The sequence below is a fragment of the Camellia sinensis genome, chromosome 5 (assembly GCF_055761805.1).
Source record: "Camellia sinensis isolate YWXY chromosome 5, ASM5576180v1, whole genome shotgun sequence".
NCBI classification, from domain to species: Eukaryota; Viridiplantae; Streptophyta; class Magnoliopsida; order Ericales; family Theaceae; genus Camellia; species Camellia sinensis.
In genome coordinates, this window is record NC_138965.1 from 54305961 (window position 1) to 54331885 (window position 25925).

The 25925-nt window shown below is 36.8% G+C and overlaps 1 protein-coding gene and 1 pseudogene across 2 annotated transcripts in view; both read left to right on the forward strand.

The window, feature by feature from the left end:
• LOC114310045 (stomatal closure-related actin-binding protein 1 pseudogene) lies at positions 1-12067 on the forward strand (annotated as a pseudogene). Its single transcript, XR_014328749.1, has 2 exons — positions 1-753; positions 11153-12067. The product of XR_014328749.1 is annotated as a stomatal closure-related actin-binding protein 1 pseudogene (transcript).
• The window catches only part of LOC145791409 (uncharacterized), a 25485-nt gene continuing 3794 nt past the window's right edge, over positions 4235-25925 (forward strand). The window contains exons 1-4 of the mRNA XM_082871765.1: positions 4235-5119; positions 5225-5489; positions 6004-6153; positions 6682-6954. Of these exons, the coding sequence (XP_082727891.1) occupies positions 4235-5119; positions 5225-5489; positions 6004-6153; positions 6682-6954 (1573 nt within the window). The remainder of the gene's footprint in view (positions 5120-5224; positions 5490-6003; positions 6154-6681; positions 6955-25925) is intronic.

Genomic DNA, 25925 nt, shown 5'->3' on the forward strand with positions numbered 1-25925 from the left:
TGCTGCATTTCTTCCATTTGGATATGGTACACGAGCCTGCCTTGGCTAGAAATTTGTAATCCTTGGAGTTGCCACATTATTTGCATCATTGCTCGAGAAACTGCCCAGTTGCTGCGACAGCAGAAACGTCTCTCTGTTCGCGACCTTGCCAGTAAATTTGAGAAGGTTTTGGCTGCAGCAGCTAAGTTGTCTGATGAGGCTAGACTTATGGACGCTGCTCCTTTGGAGAAACAAGTACTTCTAAAGAAGCTTAGAGATGCACTGGAAGCCTTAAGAGGCCGTGTGGCTGGTAAAAATAAGGATGATGTAAAAGAAGCTATTGCTATGGTTGAAGCTTTAGCAGTTCAGTTGACTCATAGGGAAGGAGAGCTAATTCAAGAGAAGGCAGAAGTGAAAATACTCGCTAATTTTCTTAAGTAGGCTTCAGAAGGTGCTAAGAAACATGTTGATGAAGAAAGAACTTTTGCTTGGGCTGAAATTGAGAATGCTAGGGCAGCAGTTCAAAGAGTGGAAGCGGTGCTTCAAGAACAAGAACATATGTCCCGCACTTCAGGGAAACAGGATTTGGAAGAATTAATGAAGGAGGTTCAAGAGGCTAGACGCATCAAAATGTTGCATCAGCCTAGCAAGGTTCTGCTGGGGTCGTAAATTGTAGTGTTTTGGATCAAAACGTAGAGAACGGAAAAGGCGTCGTTTGGCTCCAAGAAAATTCAATTTCTGTTGCCGAAAAATTTGAAAGCTTGTTGGCTTGAGGTAGGGATTTTTCCTACACTTGTTTATATACTTTTACTTGATTATATGGAGTTTAGAGTTGCATATAAATTAATTAGAATTTTTGGAAAATTTGTGATTTATTTGCTTAAAAGGGAAATTTTGAGAAAAATAAAGAGTTGATGCCCAAATTGCGAAAGTGTAAACTTGGAATATGTTTGTAAGGTTATGAAAGAGCTATGTTTTAAATTTGAACAAAAATAGACTTCGACTCGATTAGTTTTGAAATTTTTACCGGTTTGTGACTAAAAGAGCATTTTTAAAGAAAACAAAGGAATTACATTTAATTTTGGAGACTTTTAATCAAAATAGGATGTCATAGCTGAATAATGCTTGGAGAATGAGTTTAGAAAGGAAATGATATTTTTTTGGGAATTAACGGTATTATTTTGCTTAATGTATCTGTTGGAATAAAACCGACACGGTTAGAAATGGACCTTGAGAGGTTACTGGACGTAATTGTGATATGAAAACTAGTATAGTTGTTCATATTTGATGAAATGTGGAATAGATTGTATTTATCGAAATTTTTATGGAATTTAATTGTTTAAATATCCATTTAGAAATATCTGTTTTGGACTATCGGTGAAGGATATCCATGATTGTTGTAGAAATGCATAAGACTTAGGTAAATTGAACCATATTCCTCTTTTAGGGGGGGGGGGGGAGAGGGGGAGAATGTGAGAACCCAAATATACAAATCAAGTAAATAATTAAATAATAATAATATTACAATCTCAAAAGTGGTGAATCCTAAAGTGCAAATTAAATATTTGGAAGGTCTTTTAATTAATTTTTAAACCTAAAATAAATTTATGGTGAAAGTTTTTAATTTAGAGGCAAAATTTATTATTTTAAAATAAATAAATAAATAAATAAATAAATAAATAAATAAATAAATAAATTTAAGTGCCAAATTAGTAAACATATTTTGATCTAATAATATTTACATTTTAATGGAGATAGAAATTAAAATAATATAAAGAGAGAGTAAATTAGAGCCTTTTTGTTAGATACATATGTATATAAGGATAACAAAAACCCTAACTCTTGTTATAATTGTTTTCCATAACACTAGATGCCCTAGCAGCCCTAACAGCCGTGGGTTATGAAGGAAAGTGAGGGATGATTCAATCATCAAGATTATTATTATAGCCAAGAAGGAGAGCTTTGTGTGTGTTGTGCCTTGTGGCCTCTTAGGTTTTCTTCTCTTCTTTCTTTGTTCTTTATCCTTATTCTATTGTTATATAATTCATTGATGGAGAGGTTGTAGGTGTATGTATTTTTTGTCTATATATATATATATTGTTATGAAATCTGGGGAGTTAAATTCATGTATAAAGAATGGGTATTATTCTTAGTTCAAAAATTTTGCGCATAATCATGAACTTTAAAAATCAAGAAACCACATCAAACGAATGAATTTTGAACTAAAATTTTTACAGTAGATTAATTATATATTGAATTGCATATCTGAATTTTTCATAATTTTTGGGAGTCAAAATCCATATAAACTGATGCGTTCAAATCTGTCCAGAAAACTGGTTTTAAACAGTTAGTTCGGGAGTGTTGTTCTCTTTGGGTATAAATCCAAAAATTATCAAATCAGCGTCATTAGAACCGGTTACAAGTCTAGTTTCGTACGTTTTTGGCCTTGTGTTGATTTCTCATGTATACTAAGAGAACCATTAATTTCTTTAAAGTGCTGCAGAAAACAACCTGTTTAGATATAATTAATTGTAGATAATTATTTTGATAAGCAAATCAAGTGAAACCATTTGGGTTTTAAACTTAGGATATATTAGTTGATATCTAGAGGGTTTTAGAATTTTTTGAACAACGTAGAGTGGGCTTTTAATTTTCAAAGTTAGCGAATAGATTGGGAAAACTAATTTAAATTTCTGTTTTATCTTAAAGTTACTTTTAATTAAGTTTCAATTTCAACCCATGTCTTGGGTGATTTTAGACCTTGAAGAACATGAACTTAGGTAATATTTAAGAGTAATGGTGAGTTGGATTGAGCCGTGTTAGTGCGCTTTAGTTTAGGGTTACTTAGTTCTTATTCTTTAGTATTTTTAAATTAGTAGTGACGTGTAGTTTAATTACTTGGTTCAGGGCACTAGTTGGACTTTCATACTCTATTCGAGGATTATATTATTTCGTTTTTAGGTGAGTAGTTTCATGCTACATATTTTTATAAATGTTCTCCTACCCTGAACTGTTGGAAAATTAAATTGTTGTTTCATGACTAAACTGTTTCGATAAATTATTATATTATCAATGGAATCAAATTATTTCTGAAACATGTATGAACTGGGCATACTGTAAACTATTTGTTTTGGTCTGATGTTTATAATGGTGAACTACTATGTTTTGTGAAACTGATGTGTATTGATTGTTGGGACCATCTGTGCATTTAGTCTAGGGAAATTATTCCACTGTGTGTGGTGACTTTGGCCACTAGGGAACAGATCCAGGTTGGGCCGTGATGACTCTAGTGCTCAACGATTGTAAGGAAAAGACCTACGTTAAGCTAGGTGACCTTCAATTGGATCGTCTTAGAGAAAAGTCCCAAGTTGCCACCCTAAGGATGACTCTTAATTCGGTATTGGATCCAACGGGGCTTATAGCCTTGAGAACTGTGTGGCATATTATTTGTTATTTCTTGATACCCAAAAAATTATTGGTGTTCATGTTGTAATCTGTTTTAAGTGAAAAATGTCATTTATCATGTTCTCGAGAGACATGAGTATTTTAACTGTTGAACTGTGGAACCTTCTTTTTGAAACGAATTCTCTTTACCAAATTGTATGCTAATCTAGTTTTGTAATATATATCTTATTTTGGAATTGAACCCGTTTTCAAAACTGTATTTACTATCCATGTTGCTACTCACTGAGCTTTCAGTTGACTTAGTTGTTTATCACTTCCAGGTGTTAAAAAGACTTAGAGTGGACTCATTGTGTAGCGGGGACCTAATTGCATGGACCTCTAGGACATTCAGTTATTTTGTTTTAGTTTGTTATGTCGAGTTTTGTGCATACACTATGGTTGGGTTTGATTTGGAATTATTTTATTTTGTGAGCAGTTTGTGTCCCATTTAGTATATATTTTTGGAAGTTGGTTGTGGTTGGTTTTACCATTTATACTTGTGACATGTCAACGGATTAGGTTTTGATTTATATCTTTCTGGGCTATCGTGACATTTATTTTTTGTGATTTTGGGTTCGTGTTTAAGGCTTACGTGTGCCTTGGGCTTAGTCCCTGTGGGCCACGGCCGGTCATGCCTGGAGTTGGGGTGTGACAGTTGTGGTATCAGAGTTGTAATTTATCAAGTTACATATCTTGTATTTCATCATTTAGACGAGGTTCGAGTCCCTATAGTCATTAGTAGTGTTTGGTTAAGTTAGTTTTGTTTAAGCTTGTGTTGAGCTTTTCTTGATTTCATTTTGAAGGTTAAGAGATGTCACCTAAGAGAAGAAGCGTCAATGCTCTTGGAACTGATCAATCAGCTGCTAATCGTAGAGTTCCCCCTGTTCATATTCCCCCTACTGCACCACATGTTGCTCTAGTGGTCCCTGAAGCACTAGGAGTTGTTCCTGCTGCACCGGCCGCACAGGTTTTACAATCATTGTTGGGATTACTGAACAATCATGTGGCCCCACAACCAGCAGTTCCACCAACTTTAAGCATGGATAGAGGTTCCTTATTTGAGAGGTTTATGAAGGCAAAACCTCTAGAATTTCACGGAACAGTGGACGCTACGGAGGCAGAGGCATGGGTACTAGAGATGGAGAAAATATTTGATGTTCTAGGTTGTTCAGCAGACCAGAAAGTAGCCTTTGCAGCTTTTAGGTTCAAGGGCCAAGCAGAGCATTGGTGGCGTATGGTGAAGCGTCACTATGAGGGTAGAGAAACAAAGCTAGTGTGGAGCAAGTTTCAAGAATTGTTTAATGAGAAATACTTCCCTGAAGCGGTGCGAAGGCAGAATCATGTGGATTTTCTCAATCTGAAACAAAATGACATGACAGTGGCTCAGTATGAAGCCAAGTTTGCGGAGTTGTCGAGGTATGCCCCACATCAGGTGGCCATAGAGAAAGATAGAGTGATGTTGTTTGAGAATAGCTTGCGGTCAGAGATCTATGCAAAAGTAGCTATTTTGGAGATGAAGACATATTCTGCATTGGTAAGGAAGGCATTACTAGCTGAAAGGGGAGCAGAAGAGGAAAAGAGAGTTGAGGAACAAAAGGCCAAGGAACCACAAAACAAAAGGCTTAGGGATGAGAGACAAGTAGAGCATCGTGGTGGTGGTAGCAATCCTAGCAAGAACCCTTACACCCAAGGTCAGGTTAGTAATGGCATGAAGCAGCAAAATCAGAGGATTTGTGATAAATGTGGAAGGTCACATTCTGCTGGGTATAATTGTGATGGCACAGCTTGAATATGCTTTAAGTGTGGCAAGCCTGGGCATCTCTCTGCACAATTTAGGTCCAAGGGACTGGGAGGTCAGTCAGTAACACAGTCATTTCAGGGGCAAGGGCAGAGACGAACTTTTTATAGCGGTGGGTTTAACCAGAAACAGAATAATGGCAAAAGTGGGACTACCCAAGGTCAGACATCCGGGAATGGGACTCAGGAAAAGAAATCAGCGGCTACCCAAGGACGTGTTTATGCCCTCACTAGAGAGGAGGCTGAGGCTACTTCATCTGTGGTACAAGGTACACTCCTTATATCATCTGTACTTGCCAAAGTGTTATTTGATTCAGGATCTACACATTCTTTTGCTGCACCTAAGTTTCTACGTTGTTTGTCTATTCCTTATGAGCCTTTGAATGCATGTGTTGTTGTGTCTACTCCACTAGGGGAAACAGCAGTGTTAGGGGATGTTTGTAGATCTTGTGAGATCGAGTTAGATGGTGGAATTTTTCCAGTGGATTTGATTTCTTTATAGATAAAGGATTTTGATGTGATTTTGGGGATGGATTGGCTAACGAAGCATCATGCCTCTATTGATTGTTTTAGAAATAGGGGAGTTTTTGCTATGCCGGGGCAACATGAGTTTTCTTTCAAGGAGATGGGAAAGGGTCTTCTATTTGTTTTATTTCTTCTCTTCAAGCTAACCGAATGTTGAGAAAAGTCATGGTTATTTAGCTTGTGTGGTGAGTACCAAACAACCAGAGCAGAGGTTAGAGGAATTGCCTATAGTGAGGGAATTTGTTGATGTTTTTCCAGAGGATCTACCTGGTCTTCCTCCAGACCGTGAGGTTGAATTTTCCATTGACTTGGTCCCCAATACAACACCAATCTCTAAAGCACCCTATATAATGGAACCGTTGGAGTTGAGGGAGTTGCAAACTCAGTTACAGGAGTTGCTAGACAAAGGTTTTATTAGACCTAGTGTTTTACCTTGGGGAGCACCTGTGTTGTTTATGAAGAAGAAGGATGGGTCTATGAGATTGTGTATTGATTATAGAGAACTGAACAAAGTCACAGTGAAGAATAGGTATCCTTTGCCACGCATTGATGATCTATTTGACCAGTTGCAGGGAGCTCAAGTATTCTCTAAGATTGACTTGAGGTTAGGCTATCACCAGTTGAAAGTAAGGGATGAGGATGTTCCTAAGACTGCTTTTAGAACCCGTTATGGGCATTATGAGTTCTTGGTGATGCCTTTTGGTCTCATAAATGCACCAGTTGCATTCATGGATTTAATGAACAGAGTATTTAAACCCTAACTGGATAAATTTGTGGTAGTGTTTATTGATGACATCCTAATTTATTCGAGGAGTAAAGAGGAGCATGAGCAGCATTTGAGGGTAGTACTGCAGATCCTTAGGGAGAAGAGACTGTATGTAAAATTTAAGAAGTGTGAATTCTGGTTGAGCAGTGTATCCTTTTTGGGTCATGTAGTGAGTAAAGATGGGGTATCTGTGGATAGCATGAAGGTAACAGCAATTGTTGATTGGCCACGACCTACTTCTGTGACGGAGGTACGTAGCTTTCTAGGGCTTGCTGGGTATTACAGACTGTTTGTGGAAGGATTCTTTCGTATTGCTTTGCCACTTACCAATCTCTCCAGGAAAGGGGTAAAGTTTGAGTGGAATGATGATTGTGAGCGTAGTTTCCAAGAGTTTAAACAGAGATTGACATCAGCTCCAATCCTTGCCTTACCTACAGATGGAGGTGGTTTTGTGATTTATAGTGATGCTTCACGACGGGGTTTAGGATGTGTGCTCATGCAGCATGGGAAGATGATTGCTTATGCGTCACGACAGTTGAAAATACATGAGAGAAACTATCCTACGCACGACTTGGAGTTAGCAGCAGTGATTTTCGCTTTTACGATCTAGTGGCATTATTTGTATGAAGAGTCATATGAGATTTACACTGATCGTAAGAGTTTGAAGTATATTTTCATACAGAAGGAACTAAATTTGAGGCAAAGAAGATGGCTTGAGTTATTAAAAGATTATGATGTGAATATTTTATATCATCCGGGAAAGGCAAATGTGGTGGCAGATGCCTTGAGTAGGAAGGTCGCAGTTGGAGATGTTGCTACTTTGTCTATTGAGAGTTGCTTGGTGGAAGACATGAGACGTTTAAGGCTTGAGGTTGTTACGCCTGGTGATAGGGCTTATTGTAGTCAATTGACAGTTCAGCCGACCTTGAGAGAGCAAATTTGTTTAGCTCAGGAGATTGACCCCCAGTGTGAGCGTATTAAAGAAGAGATGGTAGAGGGTAAGCATGTAGACTTTGTGGTTAGTGATGATGGGTTGCTTAGATTCCGTAACCAAATTTGTGTTCCTGCTGGTGGTGATTTGAGGAAGGAGATTATGACGGAGGCACATAGTTATAGTTACAGCATTCATCCAGGAAGCACTAAGATGTATCGGGATCTTCATGAACATTTTTGGTGGAATGGTATGAAGGGAGATATTGCAGAATTTGTGGTTCAGTGTTTGGTGTGTCAACAGGTTAAAGTAGAACATCAGAAACTCGCGGGGAAACTAAAACCCTTACCTATACTAGAGTGGAAGTCGGATCATATTACCATGGACTTTGTGTGTGGTTTATCTCGTACTAGTAGTAATCACAATGCAGTTTGGGTAGTTGTGGATAGATTAACCAAGTCAGCACATTTTATTGTAGTGCGAATGACCTATTCTCTAGCTCGATTTGCATAGTTGTATGTGAAGGAGATCGTTAGATTGTATGGTGCACCTGTGTCAATAGTGTCAGATCGGGACCCTCGCTTTGTGTCTAAGTTTTGGGGTGTATTACAGTTAGCTATGGGTACTCAGTTAAATTTTAGTTCAGCTTATCACCCTCAGACAGATGGGCAATCAGAGAGGACTATTCAAACCCTTGAGGATATGTTGAGGGCTTGTGTTTTGGAATGGAAAGGTAATTGGGATGATTATTTGCCATTTATGGAGTTTGCGTATAATAATAGTCATCATTCTAGTTTGGGAGTAGCTCCTTATGAGGCTTTGTATGGGAGGAAGTGTAGGTCTCTTTTGTGTTGGTATGAGGTTGGTGAGAGGCAAATGTTGGGACCTGATTTGGTGGAGGATGCTACATGGAAAATTATCACCATCAGAGAGAGATTATTGACTGCTCAAAGTAGACAAAAAAGTTATGCTGATCATCGTAGGAGAGATTTAGAGTTTCATGTGGGGGATATGGTATTCTTGAAAGTATCACCATAGAAAGAAGTCGTCAGGTTTGAAAAGAAAGGAAAGTTGAGTCCTAGATACGTTGGTCCATTTGAGGTATTGGAGAAGGTTGGTGAGGTTGCGTGCCGTGTTGCTCTACCCCCTAGGTTGGCAGGAGTGCATAATGTGTTTCACGTGTCTATGCTAAGGAAATATGTGCACAGTCCGTCGCATGTGATAGATTATGAGCCACTTCAGATTAGAGAGGATTTTTCGTATGAGGAGATGCCTGTTCAGATCTTGGATTCGAAAGAGAAAATGTTGCGTACAAAGGCATTAAATTGGTTAAGGTATTGTGGTGTAATCATCTAGTTGAAGAGGCGACTTGGGAACGCGAGAACGAGATGCGCGAGAAGTACCCACATCTATTCTCATGATTTACTCAGGTTAATTTTGAGGACGAAACTTTTCTTTTAGGGAGGGGGGGAGAATGTGAGAACCCAAATATACAAATCAAGTAAATAATTAAATAATAATAATATTACAATCTCAAAATATTTTGGTGGTGAATCCTAAAGTGCAAATTAAATATTTGGAAGGTCTTTTAATTAATTTTTAAACCTAAAATAAATTTATGGTGAAAGTCTTTAATTTTGAGGCAAGATTTATTATTTAAAAATAAATAAATAAATAAATAAATAAATAAATTTAAGTGCCAAATTATTTTGATCTAATAATATTTATATTTTAATGGAAATAGAAATTAAAATAATATAAAGAGACAGTAGATTAGAGCCTTTTGATTAGATAGGTATGTATATAAGGATAACAAAAACCCTAACTCTTGTTATAATTGTTTTCCACAACACTAAATGCCCTAGCAGCCATGGGTTATGAAGGAAAGTGAGGGATGATTCAATCATCAAGATTATTATTGTAGCCAAGAAAAAGAGCTTTGTGTGTGTTGCGCCTTGTGGCCTCTTAGGTTTTCTTCTCTCCTTTCTTTGTTCTTTATCCTTATTCTATTGTTATATAATTCATTGATGGAGAGGTTGTAAGTGTATGTATTTTGTGTCTATATATATATATATATATATTGTTATGAAATATGAGGAGTTAAATTCATGTACAAAGAATGGGTATTATTCTTAGCTCAAAAATTTTGTGCATAATCACGAACTTTAAAAATCAAGAAACCATATCAAACGAATGAATTTTGAACTAAAATTTTTACAGTAGATTAATTACATATTGAATTGCAGATTTGAATTTTTTCATATTTTTTGGGAGTCAAAATCGATATAAACTGATGTGTTCAAATCTGTCCAGAAAACTGGTTTTAAAAAGTTAGTTCGAGAGTGTTGTTCTCTTTGGGCATAAATCCAAAAATTATCAAATCATCGTCATTAGAACCGGTTACGAGTCTATTTTCGTGCATTTTTGGCCTTGCGTTGATTGCTCATGTATATCAAGAGAATCATTAATTTCTTTAAAGTGCTGTAGAAAACAACCTGTTTAGATATAATTAATTGTAGATAATTATTTTGAAAAGCAAATCAAGTGAAACCATTTGGGTTTGATACTTAGGATATATTAGTTGATATCTAGAGGGTTTTAGAATTTTTTGAATAACGTGGAGTGAGTTTTTAATTTTCAAAGTTAGCGAATAAATTGGGAAAACTAATTTAAAATTCTGTTTTATCTGAAAGTTACTTTTAATTAAGTTTCAATTTCAACCCATGTCTTGGGTGATTTTAGACCTTGAAGAACATGAACTTAGGTAATATTTACGAGTAACGGTGAGTTGGGTTGAGCCGTGTTAGTGCGCTTTAGTTTGGGGTTACTTAGTTCTTATTCCTTAGTATTTTTAAATTAGTAGTGACGTGTAGTTTAATTACATGGTTTAGGGCACTAGTTGGACTTTCATACTCTATTCGAGGATTATATTATTTCGTTTTCAGGTGAGTAGTTTCATGCTACATATTTTTATAAATGTTCCCCTACCATGAACTGTTGGAAAATTAAATTGTTGTTTCATGACTAAACTGTTTTGATAAATTATTATATTATCAATGGAATCAAATTATTTCTGAAACATGTGTGAACTGGGCATACTGTAAACTATTTGTTTTGGTCTGATGTTTATAATGGTGAACTACCATGTTTTATGAAACTGATGTGTATTGATTGTTGGGACTATTTGTGTATTTAGTCTAGGAAAATTATTCCACTGTGTGTGGTGACTCTGGCCACTAGGGAATAGATTCGGGTTGGGCTGTGATGACTCTAGTGCTCAACGATTGTAAGGAAAAGACCTACGTTAAGCTAGGTGACCTTCAATTGGATCGTCTTAGAGAAAATTCCCTGGTTGCCACCCTGAGGATGACTCTTAGTTCGGTATTGGATCCAACGGGGCTTATAGCCTTGAGAACTGTGTGGCATATTATTTGTTATTTCTTGGTACCCAGAAAATTATTGGTGTTCATGTTGTAATCTATTTTAAGTGAAAAATGTCATTTATCATGTTCTCGAGAGACATGACTATTTTAACTGTTGAACTGTGGAACCTTCTTTTTGAAACAGATTCTCTTTACCAAACTGTATGCCAATCTAGTTTTGTGATATATATCTTATTTTGGAATTGAACCCTGTTTTCAAAACTGTATTTACTATCCATGTTGCTACTCACTGAGCTTTCAACTGACTTAGTTGTTTATCACTTCCAGGTGTTAGAAGGACTTAGAGTGGACTCATGGCGTAGCGGGGACTCAATTGCATGAACCTCTAGGACATTCATTTATTTTGTTTTAGCTTGTTATGTCGAGTTTTGTGCATACACTATGGTTGGGTTTGATTTGGAATTATTTTATTTTGTGAGCAGTTTGTGTCCCATTTAGTATATATTTTTGGAAGTTGGTTATGGTTGGTTTTACCATATATACTTGTGACATGTCAGTGGATTAGGTTTTGATTTATTTATTTCTGGGCTATCGTCACATTTATTCTTTGTGATTTTGGGTTCGTGTTTAAGGCTTACGTGTGCCTTGGGCTTAGTCCCTGTGGGCCACGGCCGGTCATGCCTGTAGTTAGGGTGTGACAGGTGTCGAGCCTTCTAGTTTACTGGTAAAAATGACAGTGGTAGTGTATTAGGGCCTACTTGCAGACACTCAACTAGAGATTCACAGGGCCCGTATTCATGTAACAGATATGGTTTAAAATGGAAATGGTTTTATATTTGTTGTGTATCTCAGCATTGCATGCTTTATAAAAAGAGAGATAAACTGTTTTATCATGAGCATGGCATGAGCATACTCCTCTTTAGTCTTGTCATTGTTCATATGTTGTGTAGTATATCTCTACTGGGCTGTGGCTCACCCTATAGGGGAAATCATTTCAAGCACAGGTGCCATGCCTCCGCCAAGGCATTGACTTGGGAGGACTCGGAGCTGAGGCTTCATTTTTGTTTTATTATTATTTGTTGAATGTAAGCCCAGGGCTGTATTTGTGTTGAGTTGAAACTCCATTTTGTGTAACCAAGAATGTTTTTGGATAAATTTGTAAGCCTGTAGGGCACTTATTATCTGTTTGGCTTCCATTTCATACTTGTTGTAAAATGTATGTTTGGGATTGGAACTACGGCATTGGGATGCGAACAACATGTATTTGACATTTGGGATTTAATGGAAATGGGTGTATGAATTAGTTAGCTATATATATGTGTGGTCTATCAGGTGGGTTTTGTTGCATAAATAGATATATCATGCCGAAATTTTTGGGGCGTTACACTAATCCTCCTTCGCCTTGTAACCGGTGGCAGTGAAACAAACACTGGTTGCCCCTGAACTAGGTCCCTGACCTTACAAAGTCTAGCTACACGAGTCCAGAGTACCTGGGGGAAATCTGAGCCTTCTGAAGCTATGGTTCCAGAACTACCTTGCAAAAGAGAAAACAGATAGCACCTCAGCCTAATTTCACTAGAACAGATATGATCACAGTTGAGTGAATGTACTCCCCGCTGCATTCTACTCCACAAAAATACCAATTGTACCACTGATATGAAGCACCCCTATACAGTTTCATTGCAAAACACATACCAAGTAAAGAGAGCCAAAACACCCCTATGAGGGGGTAGGGTTACCCTATCCTAGTTTCGTCATGAACTAGGATTCACTATTTCAATCAAGCGATTTCACGCAATCTTGCATTCGGGTAAGCATCATGTCCTAGTTTGAGATAGTGTCTATGGCCTTTCTATATGCAACTGGGCCAAATGATCAAAATGGTACCTCCGCAAGATTACCTAATATACCTCTCACATCTAACACTGAGAAGTGAAAGGAGGATCAAATGGTACAGCGGTAATCCAGATCTAAGGGTTATGTTCCCAACGACCGGTCAGCCTTTTGGCAAGCTTTTGGGCAAGCCTCTAGCAAACCGTCCAGAAATAGCAAATAGCAAACATAGTGACTTAAAGAACAAATGCAATGCAAAGAACATATAAGTGTAGATAAAATTTCACATCATGAATTTCAAGTCAAGTTTTCTAAATCCCCAACATAGTCGCCAGAAACTGTAGCTCGACTTTCGTGCTCCTTTCGGATATGATAGCCCATATGATAGCCCTACAGTTCGGACTCCCGTGGTTCTGAATCTGATCTCACAAGTGCAATGTGAAATAGATAAACTCAAAAGAGTCCAAATCCGGCAAATCTTTTGGAAAATAAATTTTGAATAAAAATGCCAAAAATGGACTACTTTTCCAGATACAGAGTCGCCACCTAAATATTTTTTGGGAAATTTAGGAAAGTCGAGACTTTGTGCCAAAGGCCACTTATCTGTCATCACCAAAGTGTCTCGACTCGGGAACTTAGGTATGAAAGGGGAAGGTCATGAATTGAGCACCCCACTCGCCTGATCAAAGATCAGCCTCTACTAATGATGATGTGATTCTTATTTACATTATATGCTCTTATTCCAGTTATTAGGCTATCATTACTATGTGTTGTAAACAAGTATAGACTAATTTGGAAAAATTGGAACACTTTGATTCATGTTTGTTTGAAAATTGTTTGAATATGTATCACTTGAAAAAGTGATCTCATGTGTACATTACTCAAAATTGTTCCAATTCAAGCAATTAGTCTTCATCCACAGGCATTCAAACGATTTAGTACTTAAGCAATTAGTCTCATTGCAAGCATGCTAGAGATGGTAACAATCACATTCATGCAATATGCTAAAGCTGCAAAATGCTCACCTAGTACTCCGAGGCAAGCCAAAAGAGAGAGAATAGTTAGAAAAATGCATGCTCCTAACTAATGCAATATGCCTAATGCAACACATGCAAAATGCAATTAATAAGCTCGGCTACTAATTATGACATGTGAATTAATTTGATAGCATGCGTTTTAAACACGTATTCAACGAAGTATGTAAACAACAATGCTTGTTAGAATGATGAACCGAGTCTTGATTCATGCAAGACAAATGGATGCAAATCATGGAATATGCTAAATGAAACATGATGTTCTATTCTATCCATTATAAGCAAGTAAATAAAAGGGAGAAAGACGTGGGGTTTGAAGATATACACATTATTACAAGTTTGGCCCTCGCACAAGAGGGTCCGAATGCCCTAGCTAAATGCTACGAATTACCTAACTATTACAAACCAAATGAAGCAAATTAACTATACTAGTTAATTAACGAATTATTACAACAACAAATTTAACTAACTATTCTAGCCAATTAAATAAGTACAATACAAAACTAACTAGCTATTCTAACTAATTAGTTACAAATCTGCTACTCCAGGCATAACATACTAATATTACAACATCATTTTAACAGGTCCTGAGAATTAAAGAATGACTCATGCATGGATGTGGATTTCCACCCGATAATGCTCTCTGTTTTGCTACCAGAATGCCTCTGTTGCACAGTTAGAAAATTGCACTATTTTTCCACCTCAGCCCCTGCTCTGCTCTATTAGAAAAAGGACATTGCATGTCTGGAAAAAGTGGCCGGCAACCTAGAAGTAGTGGTCTGCTGCCCAGTAAAAGTGGTCGTTTCCTGCAGCAACAGAGAACAAACAGGACACAAACCAGAGTATTCTCAGGGGATGTTTGTCCACCCTGTCTCTCCTTATCAGCAAACAGGTCAAAGGAGGGGCAATCTTGAATCGTAAGCCATCAATTGACGCAATTTCATTGCGTGATGACTTATGAGCCAAGGGATACAATTTCAATAAATGCACAATAAAAGACTCTCAAAGATCTCATCCCTATCATGATTGGATCAAGGGAAGTGGTTGATCTTGGAAACTTGAACCATTTCATCACTAACAAGTATGAAATGACTGAAGTCTCCATGTGTTCAATTAATGTTAGATTGAACACCAAATCATTTTTATTATCTTGTTCCATTTTAGTCCAATTTTATTACTCCATTTTAATTACCTTTCATTCCTTAGTCAATTGAGTCCAATAATGAGCTTTAAGTCCACTAATGGAGAGAAGTACCAAACCAAATGTTGTTTTAGGCATGAGAGGGAGATCATGTCATTGGTAATGAACCCCTAAAGAGATTAAACCATTAAGCACAATATCACCCCTTAAGCTTTAAACAACACTTCTTTTGGAGCGACCCTCAAAACAAAGAGAAAAAGCCGAGAAAGGAAGGAGGTTGTAGAGATTCTTAGAGGTGAGCACAAGTATAGAAAGCAAGAAATAAAGGCTATCAACTCAAATAGGTTGGTGGTTAAGGCCTAAACCCCCAAGCCTGTGAGGACCATTACACTACAAGCATACTATACAAAGCATAAATGAAGCTAACTCACAAAAGTAGTCCAAAAAGTGCTGGAATTAAGAAAAAAGAAACTATAACAACTAGCTAAAATATTGAGGGATTAAAACTAGCACACAAGCACAAGGAGGTGAGGCTAACCCTTGCACTTTTGGGACTTCAAAACATGATTTTTGCCTCTAAAAAACCTCTGAAAATCAGTTGTAAAAAACTTAAAAAAAAAGTTGATAAAAAGGTGGGAAACACAAGGGCAAAGGCCTTAGAAGCAAGGTTCAAAGAAGGGTTGTCAACCCCTCTACCTTTAATGGCCTTAAACCACAAGTTTCAGCCAAAAAAGACAGGTAATAAACAACTCAAAAACAGTAAGAAAAGATGAGAAGAAGATGTTATAAAAGAACTAGAATGTATACCTCTTGAAGAGAAATGATCCCTTGGATTCCCAAATCACTATTTCATACTCTCAAGTGCCTCAAGAGCTAAAATGCAAACTTAAATCACCTCAGCAAGGAACTCTCTAGGTTTGGTTTAGAGTGTTTAGGCAAAGGTTATGTAAATTGCAAGACAGAGAGGGAGGATTGTAAAGAGAAATTTTTCAAAATTTTGCTCTCCAAAATTTTATAAATTCCAAAATTTTTCGAACCTCTCTAACCAAAGAGAGGGTCATCTATATATAGAAATATATGAGAGACCCTCGAAAATATCCTTACAAACACAGCTGGAATGGTGCATGCATCTGTAGAGACAGCTGGCAGAAAATATCTATTTTTTTGCACTAGTGGCCGGCAGGCCACATTAGTGGGCGGCATGCCACACTATTGGATCTGCATGTCCCTGGATGCTCAGGCCTGAAAAACCATTGTTTGGGTCCAAAACAAGGCACAAGGTTTGTAGGTTCAACACTGAGGTTTCTTGCTGAGGAAGTCAAGCATTTGACAAGCATACACATTCATCATTAAGTGATCAATCAGTGGCGCCCAAGTCTTAAGGCCCGTAAAAAATGGGGTGTCTACACACGTAAGAATGCGATCTAATGAAAAATGATGATTCAGACTCAGATGAATGATCTGAAGCTAAATATGTGGTGATGACAGCATGAAAAATCAAAGGAAAAATGAACGAGAAAAGAAATAAGGGTAAGGAGAAAAGAAACCCATCCCAACGCACATGATAGATATACGAGCTAATATTTCTACAATAATCAGGACTCTTATAAGGATAGAGAGGTCCTAATCTTCACACTCATGGAAATGGACCCATGGAAAATATGCCCGGGAGGGTAGGTCCAACCTGTCCTCACAGAGGAAACAGTGCCTAGGTTTCCGTATTAACAATAATCAAGAAAATGATAAAATAAGAAGGCTCTAACAAGGATGTAGGTTTCCCGGGGGTACCTGAGCTCACCCAACGGTTCAGACTCTCGATTTCTGATCTGATGTCACTAGTGCAGTGTGAAACAAAAAATGAGGGTCTGGATCTAGCAACTTTATAGAAAATTCATTTACTGCAAAATATGCTAGAAATTGGCTTCATCACTAAATGTCAAAGTCGCCACCTAATCGTTTTGAAAAACTAGGAAGCCGTGCCTCGTGCCAAAGGCCACTGTTCGTCATAACCAAAGATGTCTTGGTTTGGAATCTTAGGTATGAAGGGGAAAGGCCATAATTGGGCATCCCCGCTCACACGATCAAAAGATCAGCCTCTATTAAGTCATGATATGAGTTTTATAGACACTATATGGTCATGTTCTAATTTATTAAATCCAAACCAAACCAAACCAAACCAAGCCTTAAGTCCCATCAAATGGGGTTGGCTACATGAATCCTTCTTCTCCACGCAGCCCTATCAAAGGCCATTTCATTAGTCAAATTAAGTAGATCCATATCTCTATTTACAACACTAACCAATGTTAATCTAGGCCTACCCCGTCCCCTAACACTTCCATCTATCGTTATAGCATCACATCTCTTTACTACTGCCTCTGTTGGTCTCCGTTGAATATGACCAAACCATCTCAATCGATTCTCTCTCAGCTTATCTTCTATTAGCGCTACTCCTACCCATTCCTGAATACACTCATTTCTAATTCTGTCTTGTCTAGTCTTAATACACATCCACCTTAACATTCTCATCTTAGCCACACTCATCTTATCTACATGTTGTTTCTTGGTTGCCCAACACTCCGTCCCATACAACATCGCTGGTCTAATAGCCGTTCTATAGAACTTACCTTTAAGTCTAGTGGGTATTCGTTTATCGCACAGTACCCTAGACGCACTTCTCCACTTGCACCATCCTGCCTTAATCCTATGGGCCACATCCGCATCAATCTCCCCCGCTGTTGTGATAATCAACCCTAAATAACGAAAATGTTCACTCTTAGGCAGTTCATGATTCTCAATCTTCACTTCTTCTCTGCTTTCATTGTTAATGTTACTAAATTTACACTCCATGTACTCTGTCTTAGTTCTGCTTATCCGGAATCCTTTAGATTCGAGAGCTTTTCTCCAAATCTCCAACTTTGTATTAACTCCTTCTCTAGTCTCATCCACTAACACTATATCGTCTACAAAAAACATACACCATGGCACGTCATCCTAGATATTTCTCGTCAACTCATCCATAACTAAAGCAAAAAGATAAAGACTTAAGGTAGATCCTTGGTGTAACCCTACAGTGATAGGAAATTCATTTGTCTCTCCAGCAGGCGATCTAATAGTGGTCACGACCCCTTCATACATGTCCCTAATCATATCAATGTAACCTTTTGTCACCCCTTTCTTCGCTAACACCCACCATATTATATCCCGGGGTACTCTATCATATGCTTTCTCAAGGTCGATAAACACCATATGAATGTCTCTTTTCTTTTCTCTATAATTTTCTATTACTCTCTTCAAAAGATAGATCGCTTCCATTGTTGACCTGCCAGGCATAAACCCAAATTGATTCTCTGACACCTCTGTTATATCTCGCAATCGGCATTCTATCACCCTCTCCCACACTTTCATTATATGACACATTAGTTTGATTCCTCTATAGTTGTTGCAATTCTGGACATCTCCTTTATTCTTATAGATTGGCACTAAATTACTCTTCCTCCACTCATTTGGCATGTTCCTAGTCAACAAAATTTTGCTAAATAACCTGGTCAACCAAGTAACCCCTTTTTTACCCAAACACTTCCAAGCTTCAATGGGGATATCATCTGGTCCTAAAGCCTTATTTGATTTCATCTTCTTAAGTGCAATCTCCACTTCAAAGTTTCTAATGCTACGATAGAACATATAGTCTTGGTTTGTCGTATTACTGGCTATTTCTTCCCTTATTGCCGTACCTCTATGTTCCTTATTTAATAGTTTCTCAAAATAGTTCTTCCATCTTTCCTTAATCTCTTGATCCCTCGCCAATACCTTAGAATCCTCACTCTTGATGCACTTAACTTGATTAAAATCTCTTGTTTTCCTCTCCCGTATCTTAGTAAGTTTGTATACCCTCTTCTCTCCCTCCTTACTATCGAGTCTAGTGTATAGGTCATCGTAAGCTTTCAACTTAGCCTCTCTCACTACTTTCTTCACCTCCTTGTTAGCCAATCTATAGCTCTTAAGGGTTTTCTCAGTTCTATCCTTTTGCCACTTTTTAAAGCACTCTTTTTTTGCCTTAACTACCGCTTGAACCTCTTCCCTTCACCACCAAGTTTCTCTAGAGCTGGGTCCGATTTCTTTCGACTCTCCAAGAACTTCCCTTGAGATTTTCCTCATACAATTGGCTATCGAGTTCTACATAGTATTAGCATCATCTTCCAAGTCCCAAGTACCTTCCTTATCCATTCTATTCTTAAATATTTCTAATTTATCCCCTTTTAGGTCCCACCATCTCGTCCTATGACGCCCACCATCCTTCCTAGCTTGGTATTGCCCTCTAAAACATAAATCTAGTACCAAAATCCTATGTCGAGAGGTCAGGCTCTCTCCAGGAATCACTTTACAATCATTGCATTTTAGGCAGCCCACTTTTCTCACTAAGAAGTAATCTATTTGGCTCTTAACCGATTCACTCTTAAAGGTTATCAAATGCTCATCTCTCTTCTTATACATAGTATTGGCCACTACTAGGTCAGAAGCCAACGCAAAATCTAAGATACTCTCTCCAGCCTCATTTCTGTCACCAAAATCGTATCCACCATGCACCCTTTCATAGCCTACTTAATTTATGCCTACATGGCTATTAAAATCTCCACCTATAACCAGGTTCTCTCCTACAGGTATCTCTTGTAAGATCTTATCCAAAAATCCCTCTTAGTTTGATCATCTAATCCTACTTGAGGGGCGTATGCACTAATAACGTTCACTATATTCTCTCCAATACCTAGTTTAACTAACATAATCCTATCCCCTTTTCTAATGACCGCCACTACATTCTCCACAAGACCCTTGGCAATTAAGATTCCTACCCCATTCCTGTGTCTATCCTTACCACTATAATACAATTTAAAACCGGTATCTTCAATTTTCCTAGCTTTCTCACCCGTCCACTTAGTTTCTTGTACACAAGCTATACTAACTCTCCTCCTAATCATAACATCTACCAACTCCATTGTCTTACTAGTTAAGGTTCCTATATTCCAAGTGGCTACCCTAAACCTATAGTCTTGGACTAGTTTCTTTACCCGCGCTCGTCCAGGAGAGCGCGGGAACCTTTGCCCATTTTTCACCGCACCCAGGCATCGATGCGGCGCTCCTTGCTCACTTTTCGAAACACCCAGAGGTAGGCGCAACGCGTCACTTGAGGGTAACGACCTAGCATTTAAACGATTCAAAGTAGGATTCATTGTCATAAAGGATCCGAGCGGCTTTTTTACGTGTTAGCTGTTGGCTACCTAACACATAACCCTCCTCCTTAACCTGGGCTTGGGACCGGCGGAGTTGTTGACAACCTTGGCAGAGTTCTAATTTATTAAATAATGCTAGAAATTACTATGTAATGCAATCAAGTATAAATCATGTCATTCATTTTGGAATGCTTTGATCTCATGTATTTTGAAAGAGTTTTGAAATGTGTACAACCCAAATGAAACTGAGCCCACGTGAATAAGAATCAACATTATTCCAAATAGAACAACATCCATCCATTAACAATCATAGATATATCAATTAAGAAAGTAGCTACTTGGTGGAATTCTTAGACATAGTAAGAAAAATCATTCACATGAAGCTATAAATGCTAACCTAGTATTTACTTGCATCCAACTATGAAGATGAAACAAAGATTGGTAAAAAAATGCGTGATCTTATATTCAAAATACTAATGTCATGCATACATAAGAATACAACTATAGATTTGGCTACTAAGTACATGATATGTGAATCATTTTAAGGCATAAGGTAGAGTATAAAATCATGTAGGAATTGATGAAACCCACAGATGCAAGTGAGCCGAATCCAAATGCATGAAAAATATATGCAAGGCATGGATATGTTTTTTTTTTAAAAAAAATGATGCCATCAACAAATATGGAAATCATGGAAATAAAATAGATAGAAAGAAGTGGAGTTTGGAAGTTATTACAACAATTGAATGAATAGACGTGGGGTTGGAAGTTATTACAACAATGAATTGATTCAATGAAATGGGAGCTGAATCTAACAAATTATAATAAAATTAAAAACAACGTATAATAATAATCACAAAGCCCAGGAGAGCACTCCCCCAGAAACTGCCTTGTTCTGCTCTGTCATGCCTAGAGAAATCTTACCCGGCCAGATGAAAGTTTTGCTGGCCGGATTGTTTCTTGGTCGACCAGATGAAAGATCCGAGGGAAACTTTGTTTTGTGCAGCAAAACCAAAACAGAACCAAAAACACATTCTCCAAAAGGGTGCTCATCATTTCTACCTCTTCCTCTTGCAAGTACACTCAAGAAAGGGGTAGATAGGCCTCAACTCTTATTTAACAATACAAAGAGCTACATACAACATGATATCAAACAAAATAGAAATTGAGGTTAGAAGAAATAACCCAAGAAATAGATAGGAACCTACAATCATCTTTTTGTGAATAAGGATAGATTAGTACCTGAATTCATGCTATTAATTGGAGAGAGTAGATTAATGCTCACCATTTCTCAGTGGAAGCTTTACTTTGAAAGTAAGAGATTTATCAAAAAGTATTGAAAACTCCTCTTCTAGTCATGGAATAAGGATGTTTCCACCCTTTTACATATTCTGGATATATTGAGAAGGGAGTTTTTAACATCTTTGATCAAAAACCTCTTACTTTACCTTTAAGAAAACAATGACTAAAATGAAATCCAACAACTCTCTCAACACCAATCTCAATAATCATCTAAATAACTCCATGTAATAGTCACAACTACTGATTAGAATTGAGTATGGATTGAAGCATATGAACCAACATGCTTGAATGATGAAATATGTGATAAGAGAGTGTATGAAAATTAAAATTAAAAAAAAAACTACACTGCATTATCAAACTTGTGGATGGGTGGCTACTTTCTACCTCCCTCCGTATCTACAAGGTTCCAAGTATCACATCTATATACAACAACAATGAATCATAGCACTATAAAGCAAGAAAAGAGTACAAAAGTATAGAAAAGTAAAGAACCTCATCAACTCAATGGATGGGTGGCTATATCCTAGTTCCTCTCACATCCATGAGAACCCATCACATGATTACAACAAGCAAAGAGTGAAATACAGAGCTTAGAGACAAAGAAAGAAAGAGAGAAAGTGAGAAAAATGATGAAAAAAAGTTCTCTTACTTTTTCAAAGCAAGAAAGAGGTTTTTATTACCAAACTTATTTTCAAACTCCCTCGAGGCCCTTAGGTATGGCTTGAATCCTTAACAAGAAGCTCCAAGTTCAAGCTTCAATGGTGTTTATGTTGTGTAGGGATGAAGAGGGAGCTAAAGAAGTTGGAATTTTTTAGGTTCAAGGTGGTGTAGAATCTCCTCCAAGCTGTATGCCTTTGAAATGAATTGCCAACCCTTTTGAAATGAATTACCAACCCTTTGAAATGAGGTGGAGAGGTTGCATATATAGACTTTTGAGGCAAAGCTTGCAGAGAAAGCTAATGCAAAATATCTAAGATATTTGTGTGAAACTTGCATTGGAAGCCAATTGGCAAAATATCTAAGATATTTGTAGAAAAAGATGAAATCTCCAAAAATGCTCTCTACTCGTACCATTCAGTCACCCGTACCATTATTCATCCAACTCACTATATTTTTTATCTGGCCATAAATTGTTGTGCGGATAGATAAAAAATATACCGTTAGATCAATAGGGTAAAGCTAGCATGATTTGAAAAGAGAAAGAGGTATTTCAGAGGATTCCACCCCTTCTATTCATTCTCACTATATTCTTTGCTCAGTCTACTAAAAAAGATAATACTTGGAGTTTGAAAAATCGAGCCTCAAGACATTGTAGAAATGTTTGGAATTATAGAACCAAAAGATTTAAAAAACAAAAGGTCAAAAATTATTTGGCCAAAATTGGGATTAAAGCTTGAACTTAACTCTCTTGTTGAGGAATTCGTAAAATAGTACATTCTAACTTTTATCATTGAGTGTTCGGAAGAAAGCATCCAAGAGCTAGTCAAAATGTGGTGTCCATAGAGGATATAGAGATTCTCACCCTTTAATACATGAAAAGGGGTATAAGCTACCTAAATTCATGAAATAGTACTGAGAGGTGAGATTCGGTCTACTCTCATGGAGGAAATCCTACTTGGTTTCTATATCAACAAAATCAAGAAAATGATGAAATAAGAAGGCTCCAACCCTCTAACACATGAAAATGGGTATAAGCCACCCAAATTCATGAAATAATGACGAGATGGGAGATGCAGTCTACTCACGTGGAGGAAATCCTTCATTCGCTTCTATATTAACAAAAATCAATCAAATAACAAATGAGGGAAACTCTAATAAGGAAAGAGGAGTTCTCCTTCTCTTACTCATGAAAATGAGTATAAGCTACTCAAATTCATGAAAAAGCGGTTCAGGAGGTGAGATCAAATCTCTTCTCATAGAGGAAACTATACTTAGACTTCTAACCCATAATAAATCAAGAAAAAGTGAGTTGGACTTGTCCAAAGTCACTACTTAGGCCTCCACTAGCTACATAAAAGGATAGAAGAAGAGAAATTTCAATTAAGCTATCAACAATGATCTAAATGATCTTAAGAAAATTCCAACGAGAAAGAAAAAGAGATAGAAGATGCAAGAAACTCAAGACTGGAAGTAAAGATTACCTATAGGCTTGTAGAGATAGGACCCAATCTAGTCAGAAGCTTCGATCCAAGCTCCCTCAAACTGGTGAAGATCTCTAGCTGCAAATCTCCAAGCAAAGGTATGAAGAGAGTAGTCCAAATGTATCATTTAGAAAACCAGACCAGACCTATGCTCAAAACTCTCTAGCAATGTTTAGAAAACCAAATTGGACCGGCTGGTTCAACCAGACCAGACCTAATTCTGGTTTAGAAGAACCTCTAAAACCATTTGATGACCAAAACAAGCCTTATTTGTCAAAACCCTGAAACCCACCAGTAGAACCGATTGAACCGCCGAACCAGTACCAGGTCATTATAACCGATTGGGTTTGAAGAAATATTGAAAAATTGAAGATTCTTTTAAAAATATGTTGTGGGGAGGGCTTGAACATGGAACCAAGTGCGTAAGAAATAAGCACTATAACCACTAAGTCATCAACACGATTCTTGAAGATGTAATAAGTATATTTACTATATATTCAATATTATCTTACTTGTTTTTTTACTAAAAATCAATGTATAAAAAATGTAAAATAAATTCTAAGAAATTTTTTTTTTGTAATTATTTATTATTTATTATTTTTGTAATTTTAAGATAAGTATTTTTTATATTTATAAATTTTAATATATTTATGACATAATTATGACATCACGGTGCAATTTCGGTTCACATGCGATTGAACCAGTGACCCATCCGCCTAAACACTTTTCTAGTTCATTCACTGGCCTGATTTTCAAAATAAGGGGTCTAAATAAGCTTAGGGTGCCTGGAATATGCCATTTAATCCTCAAGGATCCAGATGGCATATTCCATGATGCTAAGGGACACCTCATGAGAAATCTGTTTGGCTAACGTTGGCTGGCTTTCGTCGAACAAGAGTTGTACGGCTGACCAAGAGTGGTCCGTTGTGTTTTCTCAAAAATCTATTTGGCAGAGCAAGAATGGTCCAAGTGTGCTTACCCAGACCGAAGTGGTCCGGGCATGCTCCCCCTAACCAAAGTTGCCTGTTGCATTTCTTCAAAGTTGTTTGGCCGACAAAGCATTGTCCGGCCTTACTTTTCTTTAAAGGTCTCTATGTCTTCTTATTCGTTCCGGCTTTCTAAGCCCTTTTTTCTGGAAAATAGGACAACATTTTTTTGGAAATACAATGCTAAGAACAACCGAAATAAACGAGAAGGTACCACTCACCTTAAAAACGTTTTGAAAAATATAGGTTTGAAGGTCTGGAAAACTCTTTGGCCAAAACAGATGTAGGTCTATCACTTGTGCTTGAAATGATCTTTTTTTTTTTTTATCATTGGGAGCTTTGACTCAGAGCCCCCAAGTCTTAGGACGGTAAAAAATTGGAAGTCTGAATTAAAGTTTCCGAAAGCAAATTTATTTTGTTTTGTTCTAATAAAATCCCTTTGTTTGCTGATCAAAAAAATTACAAGAAAAAAAATTATAGGGTTCAACTTTTGTAACAATTTAAATCATATTTTTTCAATCTTAATTTTTTCAATTTAAATCATTTAAATCTTAATTTTTTTATTTTTTCAATTTAAATCATTTATCTATTCATGTTAAGTAAAATTGATGAAAACAATAGTATTTTAATCATTACACTCAATAAAAAATGATAATTTAAACATTTTACATATACCTACATTGAATTTAATGAATAAAATACTATTTTTCTGTCGATTTTACCTAACAAAAATAGGTTGATGTTCTAGATTGAAAACAAATTAAAAGATTAAGATTTAAATTAAAAACAAAAAATTCAGGATTTATTTTGTTACAAGGGTCAAACTCTGGAGTTTATTTTTATAATTTTTCCAAAAACAATAAAATAAAAACATATGCTATTCATCCGTCAATGAAGGGTCATGCTAGAACACACACCCTCAAAAGGGAGTGTATCATATGCAAACTAAATCTTTTTCAGTCATAATTAAAAAATAATAATGTGTCATAACTAAATACCGTATAATGCATATCTACAGAATTTTTTTGATCATAACTAAAATAATAATCACAATAGATCATAATTAATATTACAATAAGTCTTAACCAAATTATAACTAACACCACTAAAGTCAAAACTAATGCATAAAATAAGATGTGTCACTACAAAAAATACTTAGTTTAGTGACAATCAAAAATGTCACAAGAAAATATTTTTACTAGCATTTTTTAATACAATGACATTTTTAATAATCGTCATTGATAACCATGCCACTCTAGGTTAGTGACACTTATAAATGCCACAATACCACCACTTTGAATGTCATTTTAGACACTATTTGTAGTACTTACGTATACAGTTTGTGACTTTTTTGAATGCCACCAGATTTGTTATTAGTGTCACTTTGGCTAGTACTCAAATTCCACACTTGTGACTGCCACTAAAAATAAAATATAAA